We start from the raw sequence: 20,685 nt of genomic DNA on the forward strand, positions 1-20,685 counted from the left end.
CAGTTTCTCCACATTCTTGCCAATATTTATTTTTTGTTTTTTTCTGGAATAGTTATAGCCTTTTTTGTTGGCATAAATATACCTCACTGTGGTTTTGATTGGTATTATTCTCATGACCAAGGATGCTGAGCATCTTTTCATGTGCTTGTTGGACATTTGTATGTTTTGTTTGGGGAGATGTCTCCTCAAATCCTTTGCCCATGTTAAAATTGTGCTGTCTCTTTTCTTATTGTTGAATTGTATGTGTTTTTAATATATTCTGGATACTGAACCCTACAAATAAAGTTATATTTGTATATATGTAAATATGTAAGTATATATAGCTATGAGACATACATACAAATATATATATAATGTATAAGTTCTTTATAAAAAATGAATACAATTTTAATGATAAAAATTATACATTTTTAATAATTACATTCATAGTTTCCATGACTTTACTTACTTTCTGGAAAATATGACACAAAGATGATTTGAATATTGAGTTGCTATTTATAAAGTTTATTATAAAATTGTAATACTTTGATAGTGATAGATTCCTAATTTTTGTTAAGAGAAAAACACATGCAGAAGGCTCTAAGTTTACATCAAGAAACTGACAGTAGGATTTCCTCTAGCAGGTTTCACTGAGCACGGCTTTTTCTTCAAAGAAGATTATGTCAACAATATTTTATGACTCCTGATACTGTAACTTGAAAAAGTAAATAGCAAAAGTACTCCGGATATGTTGGGAGTACTTTTGCAACCTGGAGGTACGTGTGTGACCCTTTGAAATCATAAATTGATAGCCACTAACTAAAAATGGCAGGGAGACATAAAAGGCTTTTTTTTTTTTTTTTGAGACGGAATCTCGCTCTGTGGCCCAGGCTGGAGTGCAATGGAGTGATCTCAGCTTACTACAACCTCCGCCTCCCGGGTTCAAGCGATTCTCCTGCCTCAGTCTCCCGAGTAGCTGGGATTACAGGCATGTGCCACCATGCCCTGCTAATTTTTGTATTTTTAGTAGAGATGGGGTTTCACCATGTTGTCCAGGCTGGTCTTGAACTCCTGACCTCAAGTGATCCACCTGCCTTGGCCTCCCAAAGTGCTGGGATTACAGGCGTGAGCCACCGTGCCTGGCCATAAAAGACATTTTACCTGTAATCTTCTAAATTGTACCTTTTTGTTCTTCTAAAAACTTAATCTAGAGGAATAAAGCCTCAGATTTATACACGCATTGTTCCTTATTTCTGGAGCCTCTGCTTTGGCGGCCTGGGTGCAGTTGGCATGACACACTCAATGCCAATTTGGGGACCATCCCTGGGTGATATCTTGCAAGTGTCCCCCACCACCCTGACCCATCTATAGTTCCACAGTCATGGTGTGGAAGTTGGCAGGAGAGCAAGTGTGGGAAGACACAGTGCAGAGGTGACATTGGGGAGAAGACATCAAGAAGCAGCAGCAACGCATGGAGGAGAGGCCATGGGAAGACTGGAAAGCCAACGCCGTTTAGAGTTCAGTGATGAATTGGATTTGCATATTGATTGACTTGTTTGGACATACACACAATTTTGCTGAGGCCAGAAACAAGATGTAGACCCTGTAGAAGTTATTAAGTTATAGAGGGAGGCACAAAACTTCAGTTTCAAAAGCAACCTTCAAATGTTTGTTTAGCAGTCACTTAATGGTGATTTCATTATGTGTGCTTAAATTCTAATAATGGCTTATAAGGGCCTGCTATTAGGGTCGTGTTTATTTATACTCCATTATATATTCATTATTTGAATAATGACATTAATAGGCAAAAAAGCTATCTGAAAAGGCATTCCACATATTTCTTCTAGAATACCTAAGAAGAGACACTGCCACTGTGGTACAGAAACCACAGGGAGTAATTGAATTGACCTGGATCTATGGAATCTTAGGTGAGTACTATAACTTACACCTTATTTTCCTAATCAGAAATACATATATTTTAATTTCTAATTTACAGAGTTTCAAAAATTAAATGGAAGAATATATACGGAGCACCGGTATACAATTCACATCCAAAAGAAAGCAATCAAATTATTCCTTAAAATAGAAATTGATACCCAAAGCCCAAATCTGGCACGCAGATGAGTTTCCTTTACTCATAAATTAGTTGTCAGGGGTTCAAAATTGAGAGGGAATTTACATTTAAAACTCCAGTTTTCCAGTTTCTCTCGACAAAAATCACAATGTCTGGCAACACCATATTTCCAATGGCAGCAGTTTGAGTCAGTAGTTGTTATCCCTTTAGTGCAGTCACCAGCTCATTAGAGTCCCAGCCTTATTTTACCAGGAACCTCCTTGACCCCTTTCTTGGTTTGCTTCATTCGTTCTCATCACCTGCCTGAACTCAGTAGTTCTTGAGATTGGAAACTCTACTCCAAGACTCCTGTTACATTTATCCAATACAAGATTTTCAGCTATCAACTTAACTCATATAAAATAAGTTTTATGAAATAAGATGTTGGATGGTGATAGTGATGGCAATCCCTTTGAAAATGTTATTGCCGGGCATGGTGGCTCACTCCTGTAATCCCAGCACTTTGGAGGCTGAGGCAGGTGGCTCATTTGAGGTCAGGAGATCAAAACCATCCTGGCCAACGTGGTGAAACCCCGTCTCTACTAAAAATACAAAAATTAGCTTGCCGTGGTGGTGGGCGCCTGTAATCCCAGCTACTTGGGAGGCTGAGGCAGGAGAATTGCTTGAACCTGGGAGGTGGAGGTTGCAGTGCGCCGAGATCATGCCATTTCACTCCAGCCTGGGTGACGAGAGCAAAACTCTGTCTCAAAAATAAAATAAAATAAAATAAAATAAAGTAAAATAAAATAAAATAAAATAAAATCTTATCATATGACCATCAAACAAGATGCCATGGTGGGTCCCTGCCCTCACTTTTACTGCCTAAGTAGTTAGAGACCACACTCCAACCTCAGTGTTTCTAAGGGATCTATGGTTGCCATCCAACCAAATATTTCCCACTCCAACCCCATAAATATGGCCTAAAAAGAGACCCATGAGACCTCCATATTGAGAGAAACCACTGTAATCCCAGTGGATGTTGAGATCCAGGAGAGAAAATAGTAAATGAAAACACAGGACTGACTCCTATTATTTAACTGACAGGCCTCCAGTTGTGGAAGATGATTTAGGGATCAGGAATTGTTTTGCAGTATGCCCACAGAGAAGAATTCTTAGGGCTTGCAAAATGTGATTTGAAAGCCATGGATCTAGCCCAGTGTCTGTGGTATACAGGGAGTAATTGAATCTCAGGAAGAGAAGGAGCTTGCCCGAATTACAAGAATTAGAACTCAGTTCTCTTGAATCTGTTTGGCAACTTTGCAGGCACACAGGACTACATTCAGTTGCATCAATGGGATACTAGGAAGTTCAGTTCACCCATGTTGAATGATCAACTAAAAAAATATGATCTAAAATGCACAACCTTTACAAGAGACATTTCACTGATTTATTTTTCATGACTCCAAGTTTACAATCTGAATTTAAAAGAACCAACTTTTCAAACCAACCAGACTTTCAGGGTTTGAACATATAATTTGATCATGAGACAGAAACAGAATAAGCATGGGTATCCTTGTTTTATAATGTAAAAAAAATCACTAGTACTTGAAACATACTTATTAAGTAAAATATATTTTTAAAAACTAGTGCTGTTTTTTAAATAAAAGCTGCTAGAGTAATCAATCACATTCCAGATATTTATTTGTCATTTTCCAGCCTGAACATTTGTGCCAAACTTCCTCAGCCTGCAGTGTCCCGGTGGTGATTCATCTAGAGGCAGCAAGTATCTAAGTTAGGACAGTGAAGTAGGCTGTGTTTCCATTTCCTAATCCAAATTATTTTTGTTTCAAAGACTAACTTCTTTTAGATCTCTGGCTAAAATTCATGTCCTCCCTAACCTTATTCTCCTGACCGGGACACCTGCTGCTCAGGGATTTTTCTTTCTCTTTGCTTTGAGGAGGACAATAGCAAGTTCCTATTATATACTAAGTTCCAGAAAGGGCATGATCTGTACCCACTGTCAGATTGCACATCAGGATTCCAGTTTCATGGGCTCTCTCATCTACAGAATGTGAGGATACATTCAGCAAATATTGACTTAGGTCCTCCTACGTTATTCCAGGTACTGTCTAGGAGACAGAGAGGTGAAAAAAAAATAGACAAGCTCTCTGCTCAGAGGGGGCTTGTACATGAATGGAGAATCGGAACAACCAGCATAAACATAAATCAAAGAATTTCTGATGCTTCTAAGTGCTGTCAAGGAAACCAGATTAAATAATGTGATTGGAAGTCTCTGACTGTGGCAGAAGCAATATGAAATCCAATGATCAGGGAAATTCCCTCTGAGACAATGACACCTGAACTGAAACCAAATGAGAAGGAGACAGCCAGGTGAAAAACTGAGAAAAGATGTTCTAGACCCCGGCACAGAAATAAGTTTGGTCCACACAAAATCCACAGAGGAGACCAGGGTGACTGGAGTTTCGTAGGTGATGAGAGAGCAGTGGAGACAGGGCCAGAGAGGACGGCCACTGTGGTGCTTTGCAGTCTTCACAGGAAGGTGGGTAAATTTACTGCCCATGTCCTTCAACTACACATTACCCTGGCTGTTTGTCTTTCTCAAAGGTGTTTCAATCACTGCTATCAAATATTAGACTCCTTAGACAGGTGTTGAGTGAGATACAAGGATGAACAACTCATTTAAGATAAGTACCAAGGAAGATGAGCTTCCTTGGATATGCACGACTTCAATATTGGTTATTCCTAAAAGGCTACCTTGTTTTAGAAATAAAGACTCATAAAAAGCATAAAATAAAGATTCATGTATAAATGATCAAGGACACTTATACTACATTCTCTGGTATGGGAAAGAAACTAGTGGCTTCTGACGGAGGCTATTAATGTCTTGAGAATTAGTTCATTGAAAATAACCATTAAAAAGTAGTTCATTTTATGCATCGAACAAACATCTACAAAAGACCTACTATGTGTCAGATACTGCTCTACAAATGATAACTATTTTAAAACAACAATCAATTCCATGGGGTAAGAACTGTTATTATCTCAATTTTACATATGAGGAAACTGAAACAGAGAGAACTTATGAAAATTTATCAAAGTTGCATAGCTTATGTATTACTGAACTGGGATTCAAACCAGATAGATTCACTTTAACCTCCATTCCCTTACCCACTACAGTGCTGTCCCTAAAATGCGCTGTCATGAACATGTTCTGCTTACAAGATTGACAAGTGAGCTATGTTGTGTTTCATTTGAAAGAAAGAGATTTATAACATTGCAAAGTATTGCCTTAATCTTCCGAAGGAAATTAGAGAGCAGCATTGTTTCCTGTGGGTGTACAAAGCACTTGTATATATGTTAAAGCATCTTCACTTTTTAATGATCATTTCTTAAATTTGGAAATTTCGTGTAGTACCAGTGGGGTATAAGGAAATTTCATCACATATCTAACATGTTCTGTTGTGTTCATGGATATCTAAAAGGATGTTTCAATAAGAAGCCTAATTTTCCAAATGGGTAGTAGTTTTTTAACATACAAATCACTTCTTAATATTCTACTGTTTCATTATGACACTTACTTCAAAAATTCACCTTCTGTAGCATTGACAAAAGTTCCTGGCCCTAAAAATTAATGGCTAGCAAAGATGTTCCTATCTTTGTTTGTCAACAGATAGTAAATATGAAAGAAGGAAGATGAGTTGTCAAGCCATTGTGGCATGACCTTACCTTGATTGTACCTCTCTCTTGTTCACACAATACTGATTCTCTATAACCACAGAGCAAAGGATGGAGTGCTATACCAACGAGTATCTGTTAAAACATATACTGTCAATACAATGTTTTAAGTAAGTAAAAAATGGAGTATTAATTAGAAACCAATGGAATAAAATCAGACTGCTCTAGCTTGCCAAAGATGTTACCTGTGTGTCAAAAGAAGTGTTTATGACCAGCATGTTAGTATTGCATGCCAGTAATCTGAGCAGGTGGTCATTAGAGGCTTATGCTAGAAGCCAGATCGTTTTCCCCATGAATAGCTTGGTAAGGTCTAAGCACTTATTTCTTCCTGAATTAAAAATTATTCCACTTCAAATTGCCAAGGTACCTGTCCATAATGCCAAGGAAGTGTTTTAGCAGTTCCCCTTCACAGACTGAGAATGATTTACTGCGTTCAGAATTTTTCAATCTGTTTTATTGGATAAACTCAAAATATCTGCTTTATTGGATAAATTCAAAATCTCTGTTAGGTGCCTTCTTTCTTCTTTACAAACAGCATAATTGAAAGTATTGTTTTGGTAGAATCTTCTCAGAAGACCACATTATCACCATTTAAATTAGCCCCAATTCATTTTACATTTGCTTATTTTACTGTTAACTTTCCCAGAACTATTTTTTTTTTACAATTAGAACATCTGAATTTTAATTACATTACCATCAAGAAGCTCATTAAAGTCACTTAATTGGCAACATTTCCAAAAAAACCTTAGCTGGGTTTAATATATTTTAAAGAGTTACTGTCAAAGTATAATTTCACCATTACAAACAGCTTGGCAACAACATTTGCATAAAGATCTGTCAGTTTCTGAAAAATGCTCAAATGTTGGGAAAATCAGATTCGTTAAGTCGCCTTTACTGAAACAGTCTAGAAATGGAGAAACTGTCATATATATTCATCTTTGTAACCCCTGAAGTACCCAGAATACTACTGTGCACAGCATAGGTATTCAATAAATGTTTTCTTAAGGAAATAAGTAATGCATCTTATAAATAAGGGTAGGTTTTTTTTTTTTTTAAAAAAAAAACATTTAAAACTCCAATAAAAGTTCTCTCATTTGTGTTAAATTTAACCAAATACTCGATTGCTTGCTCCTTTTTATCTTATTTACTCTAAGAAATATTAGATGCTCATCTAGAATTTTGAAACCTTTAAAAATAGCCCTCAGGCCAGCCTTATGGGACTAAAAAATGAAATAATGTTTAGAAATTAATTGTTTTATGACTTCCCTCTTGCACTAGATTTTTTTTGGGGGAGAGTTCTTACCTACAGTACCTAAAATAGTGGCCTGCAATTGCAGTCACTGAATGAATGAATGAATGAATGAATGAAAATCTTGTTTGTCGAATGTGAAGGATGATTATACTTTGCAGCTTTAATTAGGTTATTGGGATACCCCCTTACCCATGTGTCATATCCAAGAATAAAATGTGGTAAATGATAATTATTTTTATACTCCAGCCTCTTATAGACAGAAAAGGCAAGATATTTTTAAATCTTTCTTTTAGTTTGGCATTTTCTACTTAAAATCTCTCCCTTTTGTACTTCATGTACCTTTTATCTTTCTAGCCAAAATAAGAATCTAATAAAGCTGCATGAAAGGTGAACACTTAAAAGATTGCCATGCAAGTTGCTGCTTTGCTCTTACTACATCCTCAAAGTCTTGCACAGTGTTTGACATACAGTCAGACTCAGTAAATGTTTGTTGAATGAATGAATGAATAAATAACTGAAAACATATTTAGAGTTTTGAGGAAGACCTGGGAGAGTCTACCTGAGGGGGTCAGGGAAGGCTTCATCAACAGTAAGTAGAAAACCTGAATCATCCATGAACACAAAGTCTTTCATTAATTCAACAATTGGTGACTTTCTGTGATATGCCACATTTCAAGACAAGGGCGGTGAAGATTTCTCCAGGGTAGCATTAGGAAGATTTTCTCTAAGGTAGCACTAGGGTGTTCAGCAGCACTTTCTGTGATGATGAAAATGTTCTACATTGACATTGTCCAGTATAGTGCTGACTAACCATGTGGCTACTGAGCAGGGAAATGTGGCAAGTGGGACTGAAGAGATGAACTGTAGTTTGATCTAATTTTAATCTAACAGTCTATAGAAGCTGGTGTCAGGAGAAGGGTTTGGAAAACATGCATGGGGACAGATTGTCAAGGGCTCTCTCTGTCACGCTGATTTTGAATATTGTTTTGTAGACAATGGAGAATCACCAAAGGGTTCTAAGTGGGAAAATGGCACTATTAATTTTGTCTCAGCAGTTCCCTCTGTGGCAGTGGGAGCAAAGGCCTGAGACTGGAGACCACTTACTGCACATTGATATCAGAATCCAGTTTTGCAAAGTTCACAAAGGCAGAAAATAAGTTGGAGAAATAGGATTTTTGGTCTTTCTATTTGCAATGACCGTGTGGTATCCCTAGATAGAGTATTAGACATGACTGGTTGTTTTTCTCTCCCTAGATGGAGAGAGTGAATGATGAGAAAACTATGAGAAAATCTCTTGGGCTTGCTTCAGAGGCTGCTCTGTGCAGAACAGAGAGGGAGGTGGTAGCTTACTCTGATCCTGAGGGCAACAGCCATTGCATGGAGGAAGAAAAGAGGGGCTGTGGCCAGTCCTGAACCTGGGAAGGTGTTGTCCAGAATTCCTGACCACCACAAAACGTCCCTTCCTGATGTGTGAGGTGGAGCTATGTGGCCTGAGTTGGGGGCAATGGTTTCAGAAAGCTGAAGTGGAAAGAATGCTGGATTGGGAAAAGTCAGAAAACTCTAGAGAAGACTGTTTGTGCTCTTTGTGGTCTTCCTGCTACAATGTTCCAGGCCAGGATTGATTCTTCTGGCTATAAGGCATGAGGGGATTCAACCTGCAACTGGAAAGAAAGTATCAAGCTAGGGATGGGGAGAAATTACCCAGGGCAATCCAGTGCTGGGGATCACACAATGAAAAGTCCTTTAGACAGCAGTGTGGTGGATACTTCCAACATTCATTCAATAAATATCTTCTGGTGACCTGGTATGGATCTTTTAATTCTGAGGCAGTCACAGAGATGGCAGGTCACTGGTAGTTTCTAAATGTAGGTGGTAGTAACTGGCAATGCGTTGCTTTAGGACTGTAGGCATTACAGCTATTTTTTTCCAATATGAACTTTATAATGTAGAACTAAAACCCCAGAAAAACCTCATAGATATAAAATTTTCCTCTCTAGCCATTGATGTCCATTTTATTGATTGATTGATTGATTGATTTTTGTTTGGTTTGATTTGGTTATGGGTTAGCAATCTGAAAGCAGTTACCATTACTAATTCTAAAAATGGATTCAAAATAGGAACACTTCCAAATTAGAAGCATTTTTTTAAAAGGAGCCTGAATTCAAAAGTCTGACTTTATCTTTATCAAATGCTTTTGGCAATGTTGAAGAAATCTTCTGGGAGAAATGAAATAAACATTTCTTGGAGGGACAGCATAGAGTGCAAACATCTCAAACGTGATTCACTTGCATTTTCTGAACAATGCTTTTGCCTACTCTGAGCTGTTGGTTCCAGTATTTGGAGTTCTCATGACAGAAATCCAAAACTGCTTCTAGATTCTTCTCCTCCACGACCACCCTAATATTCATGCCCTTGCTTTGCACAAACACTTCTTTCTGTGATAGAACCTGGAACCTGAAATCAGTGAATACAGACAGCATAATAGCCCTTGAACTTCTGACTTTATTATTTTTCTTTAAATGAACAGGTGATAAAACACTGTGTCCAAAGCAAAATGCATGACTCCCTTTTCTCTTCTTTCACAGAGTACCAGAAAATGTAAACAATATTTATCATGAACTTCTTAGTCCTCATCATTTTTTTACCAGCCTTTAGAACAACATTCATTTGTTTATACCAGCATTTTACAACATAAAAAATAAAACAAGCAAATCGTCTGAGGGATTTATATAAAGTTTTCAGATTCTGATACAGGCTTGCATCTGCATCGTTTTTAGTCCGACAAAGAAAAACACTGCTTTAGAAAGTGGGTCATGTGGGTGTATAAGTGGTTCGTGGACAGGCCGGATAAGCCGTGGTTCTGGTCAGAGTACCACTGAAACACAAAGAAAGAATCTTGTTTTATTCTTGCAGTCACAAAATGCATTTAGCTTGGACTTTTTTGTGTTCTTAGGACCTGATAATCTTTCTATTATGGGGAAATTCTATCTAAGAACACTCGAATAAATAAAATAGCTTACATGTAAATATTTACAGCAGGAAGAGCTTTCATTAACCTCCACTACTGTTTCACATGCTTTAAACATATTTTAGATCTCAGTGGCTGAGATCTCACATCATCCAGCATCCTGGAAGATCAGGATCAGGATCAGGAATCAGAGTTACCAGAAGTGATGCACTGAGTCTGTTACTTTGCTTCTTTGGAGTTTGGTTTCTTCATTTGAAAAACAAAGGGGTTGGAGCTGATTTTCCCTAAGATTCCTTGTAGCTCAAAAATTCCATGAGGCTTTCAACTTGTGAATCTAATTTGTCTCTGTTGCAGAAAATCCACAATATAATGTATTCACATATAGCCATAAATACCCTTTATAGGAGTTAAAAATAGCATTTTAAAAAAGTGAAAGATAGTATTATAACTTTAAACTTCACTCTTGGAGAGATGCCACTAAGATTATTGCTTTCACTGAATAAAGGTAGCAGTGGTCACCATGTAATAACATATATATTTACTAAGTTGAATTTACTTTGGGGATCACAATAAAAAAGGTCAGAAAAAACTCACCTCACGCTTTGTATATTTTTAAACATTTGATATATAATAGTTGTATTATCTTTTGGGTGTACAGTGATATTTTGATAGCTGAATACAATGTGTAATGATCAAATCAAGATAACTGAAATACCCATCACCTCAAACAAATTTTGTTTATGTTGGGAAAATTATAATTCTTCTCTTCCAGCTATTTTGAATTATACAATCAATTATCATTGACCATAATTTCCCTACTGTACTTTCAAATACTAGAACTTATTTTTTTCTATCTAACTGTCTTTTGTACCCCTCAACCGCCTTCTCCTTATACCCCCTCCCCCATTTCCTTCCTAGCCAGTACATTTTTTTAAACAAATGTTGAAAAGATGGGGGTTTCCTTTTCGGGGTTCTTGCTCAACTCAAGCAACTGAGGGAGCATTTGTGAGAGGAAAAGGTAGCTACCAAGAATGTCCCCTCCCCCAACTTTGGCTTTCACCTTATTTTCTTTTCTGGTTCCGTTTTTCATTCCTCATGAAACCTGGATTTTACATTTAGCTCATTCATTCATTCACTCAGTAAGAAGCTGAGCATCTGTGATAGGCCAGGTGTATGCCAGGGGATGAGAATACATAGGTGAAAAGTCCTCTAACCCCAAATGGAGCCATATTATTTCAGGGAGCCTTGTAGGTTTGTGATGACATTCTGCAGCTGCTTCTTCCTGAACAAACAGCATCTTTTAGCTGCTTAAGGATGCTCAGGTTTTGCAGGCACTCTAAACATATAGCTGCTTATTCACATAGGATTTCAGAACTACTGAATGTTTGAACTAGAAGATCATTTAATCTTGTGAACTCCTTTATTTTACATGACTCAACTGGGAACACGAGAGGTGATCTGGTTTGCCTTGGGTCCTTCAGGAGTTAAAGAAAGATCCAAGATTCATTTGCTAATGTTCTGCCTACTCTATCCTGCAGTCTCTTTGTCAGATTTTACTTTAAAAGTTAAAAAAAATAAAAATATGAACCCCTCCTTTTAGCTTGAGGGTCTAAGGCCATGAACATGAGTAAAACAAAATTATGTACCATTGCCTGGAAATCCACTTGTGCATTAACCAGAGCTTTAGCAATCTGTGCTGAGTTTTGAAAGTGCACATTATCTGCAACAAAGAGAGAGAGTTAAAGTGCGGCTAAATACCAGAAAGCATAGAGTGACAATGTACTGCCTGGAAATGAACACCAACAATTATCTAGTCATGCATTTGACATTGTCAGCAGTGAGGAATCACACTCAGATATGGAAATGTCCCTGACTCTTAGGTACTGACCCTGAGCATAGGCATAGGAGGATGCTTAATGTTTCTTAAACAAAGTGATGCTGGCTCAGTATTTTTATGTGTAAGAGTCTTGCTTAAACCTCACCATCTGCTGTTCCGTGGATGAGAAGATAGTCTACATTTCTGAAATATTCTGCTCTTGCCATCACAGTTGAATTCTGGAAAAGAGAAAAAAATTAACATTTTAGTTGCTGCAAGTTCTAATAGAAAACTAGCTAAATCATTGTGCAATGGACTTAGCACCAATACTGAAATTATGTATTGCTTTGCTTGATAAATATTTAAGAGTCAGAGCAACACATTTTCATCATCATTTGCATTACTTCCATCTGATTCTTAGTTTGAAAAACTGAAAGTTTATGTGTCATATGTTACATATGAGTGAGACCTTAGGCATAAATGATGCCCGCTCAAGCTGTGTAGGGGTTGGGGGTGGGGAGGAAGATTGAGAAAAGAGAGGTTAGGGAAGGGAGGATGGGAAAAGCAAGAACAGAATCCAAAAGGAGTAAAACCCTTTCTAATGAAGCGTTTTGCAATTAACAAAAGATTATATTTCCTTGGGGACCCAGAATGAAAACTCTAAACTCTGAACTACTGCTTTTAAATTATTTAGCATATTAGAAATTAATTAATAACCTAAATAAAATGGAAACACTTACTTTGTAGTGCTCAAGATTATCATCCTTTGTGGGAAGACCCATGAATCTTTCTGTGTAGACAGACGCTATAAAATATATAAGAATATACATTGTTTGCATGTGATGCATGTCATTTCATTAACCAACAAGACCTTCTAGTTTAATAACTGTTTCTCAATTTTCTCATCCTGAGCTCTTGAGGTAAATTCTTGCTTTACTTGGCTGTAATGGTTGGTCTCAAAGAATATGTGTAATCTCTGCAATTTGCCTCAACAGAGCTAGAGAAGTACGAAGGAAGAGACTATGGAAACAGGAGCATCTAAATATTTTCTTTCTATGACTAGTCTTAATATTTTTGACTTCTACCCTGCTAGGGAAGAATGTTGAAGTAGGAATGACCTGTAGAATGGTCTCAATATATTTTAAAGGAAATCACAAAACAAGCCATCTTTAGGACTTTTACTGGTGTCTTATTTCATCTGGAATGAAAATATGTTCCCCAAATCCATTCCCCCTACACACATACATAGATGCACACACTTTTTTTCTTAATCAAGATCCCCTACAAGTCACAATTGTTTTATATCTACCCCAATACAGAGGAGAGAATCCGATGAAGCTAATTTTTGTATAATTATTAGAGTTCCTTCCAAATAATCATCCTGCATTGATGTAATGATGAAAATAGGAGCACACAGGAGTATTTCTCCAACAAACTTTTTGTTTCTTTGATTTCTGGGGCAACGGAGCTGGCAATTGCTAACTGTGGCATGGAGGTGAATTGCTTGGCCTCTGGCCTGACCGTGCAGAAGATGTGCTTAAAAGTCAATTATGCTGTAGCTGTGTGCCTGCAAAAACAGAGTTAGCTCTGATTTTAAAGATTTGGTTCGGCAGGGGCTCAAGGTTTCTGGGAGAAAATAAGATATAGTGGATTATGGAAGAAGAGCCTTTCCTCACTCTTGAGGTTTCTTCGATTGTTACAATATGTTTATATAAATGATATAAACAACTTTGTTTATAAATTATATTTTCCCCAGTGATGCTGGGGTGAATTTTACTGCATAATCCATTTTTCTAGCAACATCAAATGTACAGTAATTACGTGTTAAATGCTTTCACGGTAACATTCATGAATGTTTCCATACCGTAATATTCCCAGCTGGAGACTGGAGCCACTGCTATCCCACATTTGAAAAGACCAGTTCCAGATGCAAGGGCCAGTGATGAAACGTATCCTCCATAGGACTGTAGAGACATTGTTATGAGTCAGACTCAGATTTACTTTCATGAGCTTTCCTCCATGTGCTTATAGCAACTCTACTCACAATCCGGACCGAAGGGAGCTGGAGAATGTGGCTAAGGGTGGATTACATGTCTATCTTGCATCCTCAGCAGCAAGCTCCAGATAAATGACCAGACATAATGATCGTTTCATCCCTAATGCATTAGAAATACTTGGTGTGCTGATCAGAACAGACCCTCTTAAAACATGGTAAGAGCAGTTTAAGAGATAGAATTTCAATTTTTTTTTTTTGCAAAAAACTTCTCCTTTTTTTCTCTATATTTTTCCAACTAGGACTGTGCTGGAACAAAAACAGGATTTTACTTGAAAGAGATGACTTGAAAGAGATGCACAGAAAAAAAAATTACCAAAATTTAAATGTAAGATACATCCTTGCAGTTTGCAAAAGTCCTGTGAGGCAGAACATGTATCTATGTATTTACTTATTTATTTTCACAACAGAATACCAAAGGAAGGCCATAAGAACTTTTTGGATAATTTAAGACACGGCCATAGTTTGTGTATGACGTAGTGGTACATGTTCTGTTTTAAGGATTTCTGACACAGCAGCTCAAAGGAGGAAAAGTCATCGGTGTCTTTAAAAACCTTATACTTCTTCCTGCAAATTTAAGGAAAAGGAAATAAATACAAAGCAGGATGCAGTTTGCAGTCAGGAGTAGGTTTAGCTCTCATAGATTTCCTTCTCCAAGGAATCAAGAGGTGATTCAGAAATGGGATCCTGTTAAGAGAAAGAGATCTCTGACCATGTCATTTGGAAATTTGAACATTTTCTTAAACATGAAGAAATGAACAGGGCATCCGAATAAAGTTGCATTGCCTCGTGAGAAGCAAATTTGGTCTGTACAAACATGCTGTGAGAGAGGTGCTTCTCCTGGGAACGTGGACTAAGCAGTTGTCTGGGACATGGACCAAAAAAAGTGTGTGCACTAGATGAGGAAGTGATTCTCTGTGTTTATTCTTGCCCTGATGCAAGAACGTCTCTAAAAATCATAAGGGGACAGCGTGACTCTCCAGCTAAAGCCATACCGCGTTTTTAGGACCTTATGACCACAGATTTCTGGGAATTACTTCCCTCAGATCAGGACAGATCTTATCATCTTTACCAGAGAAAGTCATTCTTTAGATAGGGAGAATGACTGAGTGTGTGTGTGTGAGAGAGAGAGAGAGATGTAGACAGACATGGTGCTGGTAATAGGTCAGTGGCAGGGGTCTATTTTTGATTCATGAAATGTATGGAATGGGAGAATCAGCTAAACAATCTTGCTGAATCTAACAGTTAAATGAAGAATTCTCAAACTAATTTACAGTTTTATGTTTTTAGCTCTGGGGAATTTTATTGAAGACCTTTAGCTACAAAACACAGAATAAAAGAGGGAGCTCCGATTGTACCATGGCCTCTTTTCATTATACTTGGAGGAGAATTGAACCATGTTTTAACAGGGAAAAAGTATATTTTAAAAACAGAAGATACATTTGGGTTTGAAAATCCTTATTGCAAGTGAAAATTCTCTGTCTGGTTTAAACTTTCACTTATAATTTTAAAAATGACTTGTTTTGATTAGCAGGTTTGCAGCAACTCCTGCTGAAATGGGAGGGCTTTCCTTCCTTCTTAATTTCAAGTTCAAATGAGAGCAGAGTAAGCCAGAGACCTTTAGAAAAAAAGTATTATCATTTATGGTTTTATTGGCAAAGTGTGTTTACTGCAAATAAAAATACTGGTTCCTGCTTCTCCTTTCCTATGCCCCAGAGCAGGAAATAAAGTGAGACCTGAGATTAAAATAAAAGCCTTTGCATATCATGAAAAGGTTTTTGAATATTTCTGTTGAAAATCTTAGGAATTATTAATCTGTATCTATTCAGTGATTGGGTGAGAGTGTTGTATTTAAACAAAACTTTCCTGTTTTCAGAATGAATACAAATTTTCTCTGGGAATTTGTAAGAGCAAAAGCGACTGTATCAGCAGCACAACAAAAGAAGGTGTACTTTAAATTCTCGGGCAGCTTGGAAAAGCTATTCCTATTGTAGAAAGGAAGAGGGGGAAAAAAGAAAACCCGAGTTGACTTTTTCCTGCCCCCCCTCCATGAGTGGGGCTCCCAGGCAGAGTGGGTGGCTGTTGCAAGAAAAGAACCCACAGAGCAGATTGGCCATGAGAATTCTGGAATTTTGTCCTTTGCACTTAGACGCCTTGCCATTTTGTTTAAATGAAGGATATCTTTAAAAACATTCTTAGAAGGGCACAGGATTTTGAAGGAGGGTTTACGAAATACTCTTATTTGAGGCATAATGCACACTGGAACATTTTACCTATAGGCAATAATAATAACTCGCTAACATTTATGTGGTCAGGGTTATTGCAATGGCCTTTATGGTCTCACACAATCTGTCTCCCTTCTCCCACCTCATTTCTCCCCTTCCTTTCCCTTCCCCTTGCTCACTGGCTCTCTTGATGTTCTTTGAACTCTCCAAGCATGATCTGGCCTCAGGACGTTTGCAAATGCTGTGACCTTCTGCCTGGAATGTTCTTTCCACAGACACTGGCATGCCTCACTTCCTCTCCTCTTCAAAGTCAAATGTCACCTCAAATGAGCCTTCTTTGCCGTTTTGATTTAAAATTGTACCAACTTGCACCATTCCTCTTTCTTGTTTTGTCTTTTTCCATAGCGCTTAATGTCATTAAACACTCTCTATATTTTACATATTTATCTTGTTTATTGTCTTACTCCCCAACCATTCCCAACTCTGTAAGGGTAGATATTTTTGTCTGTCTTGTCAATGAATGTATGCTTGGCACTGAAAATATAGCCTGACACACAATAGGAATGGAATAAATATTTGTTGAGTATATGACTTTGCTATTACTATGTCTAATCCTCACAGTGTCTTGGTGAGGAAATTACTGCTGCATTTCACAATGAGGAAACTGAGGCTCAGAGTAAACTTATAGTGGCTATGGAGTCAGTAAGCAGCAGAGCTGGGACTCAAACCCAGGACACTTGACTCACCAACCCATGCCCCTTCCTCTGTATCCCTATACTTAGGGCAACCTCTTTTGGGGAAACTGTAAGTTCAGAGTCTAATATAGTCTCATTAGAGGTGCATTTGTCCTACTTTTACATCGTTGATCACACATAGCAATTCAAATTACTTATAATTAGTCACTGGGAGAGAAAGGAACTAAGATTAAATCATGAACTAATGCTTATTCAACACCACCTGGCTAGGCCTATATTAACAAAGCGAAGCCCAGAAATGAGGCTGTTATTCTAATAATTTAGGCAAAACCCTCGCTGCTCTTCAATTGTCAGAATAATTGTGTTGAGTTTTCACTGCATATCAGGGTTTTGCAACTCTGACACTATTGACAGTTTGGGATGGATAATTCTTTGTTATAGGGGGCTGTCCTGTGTATTGTGGGATGTTTAACAGCATCCCTGGCCTCTACCCACTAGATGCCAGTAGCACTCCCCCAGCGTGACAATTAAAAATGCCTCCAGACGTTGTCAAATGTCCCAAGGAGCAAAATCGTCCTGGTTAACAACCACTGTCATAAACTGATACTTCTTAGGCACTGTGGTGGGCACATAGTGAATATTTATCAAGGAGCTAAAACCAGGGCTAGTGGGCTTTGTTTTATGTGAGCCAGAAAATGAAAGGGAAAGATAAAAAGGTTTCTTCCCCATTTCTTGAACTCGATAATGGAGAGTATTGTGGGATTTGGAGCTTATTGACCAATCGACTTCAAAAAATATTGTTGGGTATGACGTATTTCCCAAACCACTATACTGTCTAATACTTCATGGAAACACATATATTCTTCCCTAATAAACGCAATAAGAGCTAAGTAACCCTTACGGTAGTTTTCAATGTCTTTCTCCTTTCCATCTCCAATTTGCCATAGGTCCCTGCTTATTATATTGTATAAGAGCACACAGAGATATGACCTCTTCCAACTGCTACTTCACTGACTAATTTAGGCCTTTAATACCTGTCCCTGGTATTACTGCTCTTCTAGCCCCTTGGCCCATCCTCTTCCCACATCTCAGATTATCCTCCACTTTGCAGCCAAGATTATCTTTCTAAGGCACCAATACCTCGCCCTATTGACTTCAAGAGCACTTAAAAAGTTGATGTCCGTAGAAAACATTGTCAATATGTGTTCTGGGATGGTGGAGGAATAAGGAATTATGGAATCAAATACTTTTTGGTAATACTGTGTTAAACAAAACTTGACAGTATTTTTTACTAGTTTTTCTAGAGCCTATATACACTGTTACATAGAATTCATGATTTGCCAAAGTATTAGACTATAGAACATTTTCCTGAAAAATCTCCTGGTACTAGTGGGACACATTTGAGGGGAGACATTGATTTATAGGATTAAAGTCAGTTTAAACAACATCATAGATGCTTGATGTGGCCAGGCATTGTGCTAAACAAGCACAATTCTAACTCTGCGCTCAGAAACAAAGCAAAAATGAGACACAGTCCATTCCTTTGGTGAACTTACATTCTTATGGGAGAAACGAACAGACAGACAAGATACAACATAGTAATTCCTGTAAGAGAAATACAAAGAGCTTCTGGAACACAAAGAAAATAATATCTGAGTTGAATCTTAAAGAGCAAGTGTGAGTTATCCATTTGGGAGTGAGGAAAAGGTGGGGAATGGAAGACAAGAATGGACACTACAGATGCGAGAAACAGCATGTGCAAAACGTGGGAACAAGGAAGCACGGATATAATTTTTCTTTTTTTTTTTTGAAATGGAGTCGTGCTCTGTTGCCCAGGCTGGAGTGCAATGGTACGATCTCGGCTCACTGCAACCTCTACCTCCTGGGTTCAAGTAATTCTCCTGCCTCAGCCTCCTGAGTAGCTGGGATTACAGGTGCATGCTACCACAACGGACTAATTTTTGTATTTTTAGTAGAGACGGGGTTTCACCATGTTTGTCAGGCTGGTCTCGAACTCCTGATCTCGTAATCCGCCTGCCTCGGCCTCACAAAGTACTGGGATTACAGGCATGAGCCACCACTCCCAGCCATAATTTAAATTACTTAAGGTACAGGGAAAAGCAGCAAGAGATGAGATTGGAAGATAAGCTGGAGTCAGATTGCCAAAGGCCTCGCATGCCATGAAAGGTATCTGGGCTTTGTGTTGCAGGCAATGCAGAGTCCTATAAAATACATAAGCAGAAAAGCCACACAGTAAAAATTATTTTGGAATGATAACTTCATTAACCACATTGAAGCTTGTGAGGCCAAAGCAGGAGGACAGGTAAGAAGCAATTAGAATAGTTAAATTGAAGCATGCAACCTGTGCTCCATGGACCCAAACATCAGCATCACCTGGGGTCTTGTTGGAAACGCAGACTCTCGGACCCCACCCCAGAAGCACAGACTCAGAATCTCTAGTGTCTTAACAAGCTCTCCAGGTGATGTTTGTGCAAGCTAACGTTTGAGAATTTCTGGCTTAAATTACAAATGAAGAAACTCAAACTAAGGCAGTGTCAGTAGGGATGATGAGAACAGACTTTGATGTTTAAAGGTAGAATTGACAGAACTTACTAATCAATGGAATGTTGAAGTCAGGAACAGGGGGAGGTTGAAAACAGCTCTCAGGTTTCTAAGTTGGGTGAATAAGTGTGTGGAGAAGCCTTAATGAAGATTAAGACTTGTTTTAAAATAGGCCTTAACAAGTTTACCTTAGGCGTAAGTTGAGGCCCATATGAGACATGTGGGAGAGATAATCAGCAGGCATTTGAAACACGGAGCACAGAAGAGAGGTGTGTGCTGGTGCCAGGGATCTGGAAGTCATCATCATCTTTGACACCACAAGCGTTTGCAGAAGGAAAGGAAGACTAATGAGGGTCCAGGTGAGATCCAGACCCAGAAAAACACCAACATTTAAATAATAAATGGAGGCTGGTGCCGTAGCTCATGCCTGTAATCAAAGCATTTTGGGAGGCCAAGGTGGGTGAATTGCTTGAGCCTAGGGATTTAAGACCAGCCTGGGCAACATGACAAAACCTTGTCTCAAAAACGAAAAAAGGAGTATTAGCCGGGTGTGGTGGCTTGTGCCTGTAATCCCAGCTACTCGGGAGGCTGAGGCAGGAGAATCGCTTGAACCTGGGAGGCAGAGGTTGCAGTGAGCCGAGATCGCACCACTGCACTCCAGCCTGGACAACAGAGAGCAATTCCGTCTCAAAAACGAAAAAAGGAAAAAAAAAAAAGGTATAACAACCATAGAGGCACAGAAGAACGAAGAGAAAGGTGTCACAGGCATGCACAAAGCCCCCTCTCCTTTAGGTGGCCTAAGAGACTGTGTATTGTCTGTATACTTACTTATTCAGACTCATTTCCTGTAATTTCCTCAAGATACTTTAGACTTTCGAAGTTTCAGGCATCCCTGGCCAGCTCAGTCTCCCCGTGTGCACCATGCTCTTTAACTCAGGTCCTGGGCAATGTGGTTTTCACTCTGCCTGGAATGCTCCGTTCCTCAGCTATCTTCACCAATCTCAAATGCTAACTTATTTTGGAATCCTCCCTTAGCTCCCACAGCCATAATTATCCACTCTTGTCCCCCTGTACTCCACAGCAAGTTGCATCTCTCTTAACACTTGGAACATTGCTGAGCCATTGCTTATTTTGTTGTCTGTTTCCCCCACAAGAGGGCCAGGACTATGACTTACTCATCTTTTCATCCCTTAAGGAACCTAGTACAAGACCTTGTAAAAAATGTACTATGTAGATGAAAGAATGAACAAGTCAGTGATTAGACAGATGGATTAATAAACATGTCTTAAACCTGAACAGCTGATTTTAAAACCCAGTATAGTATTA

General features: G+C 38.4%; 1 protein-coding gene and 1 long non-coding RNA gene across 3 annotated transcripts in view; one reads left to right on the forward strand and one right to left on the reverse strand.

The window, feature by feature from the left end:
* LOC112635794 overlaps positions 1-11,583 on the forward strand; it is a 59,114-nt gene extending 47,531 nt beyond the window's left edge. The window contains exons 2-4 of the long non-coding RNA XR_003122088.1: positions 624-755; positions 1,827-1,907; positions 8,295-11,583. This is a non-coding gene — a long non-coding RNA (uncharacterized LOC112635794). The remainder of the gene's footprint in view (positions 1-623; positions 756-1,826; positions 1,908-8,294) is intronic.
* FAP (fibroblast activation protein alpha) overlaps positions 9,523-20,685 on the reverse strand; it is a 71,800-nt gene continuing 60,637 nt past the window's right edge. For both annotated transcript variants that reach the window (XM_025403873.1, XM_025403872.1), the window contains 5 exons: positions 13,689-13,788; positions 12,565-12,629; positions 11,991-12,063; positions 11,655-11,728; positions 9,523-9,915 (listed from right to left, as the gene is read on the reverse strand). In XM_025403873.1, coding sequence (XP_025259658.1) covers positions 9,814-9,915; positions 11,655-11,728; positions 11,991-12,063; positions 12,565-12,629; positions 13,689-13,788 — 414 coding nt within the window. In that variant the 3' untranslated portion in view covers positions 9,523-9,813. The remainder of the gene's footprint in view (positions 9,916-11,654; positions 11,729-11,990; positions 12,064-12,564; positions 12,630-13,688; positions 13,789-20,685) is intronic.

This window comes from Theropithecus gelada, chromosome 12, assembly GCF_003255815.1.
Source record: "Theropithecus gelada isolate Dixy chromosome 12, Tgel_1.0, whole genome shotgun sequence".
Classification (NCBI taxonomy): domain Eukaryota; kingdom Metazoa; phylum Chordata; class Mammalia; order Primates; family Cercopithecidae; genus Theropithecus; species Theropithecus gelada.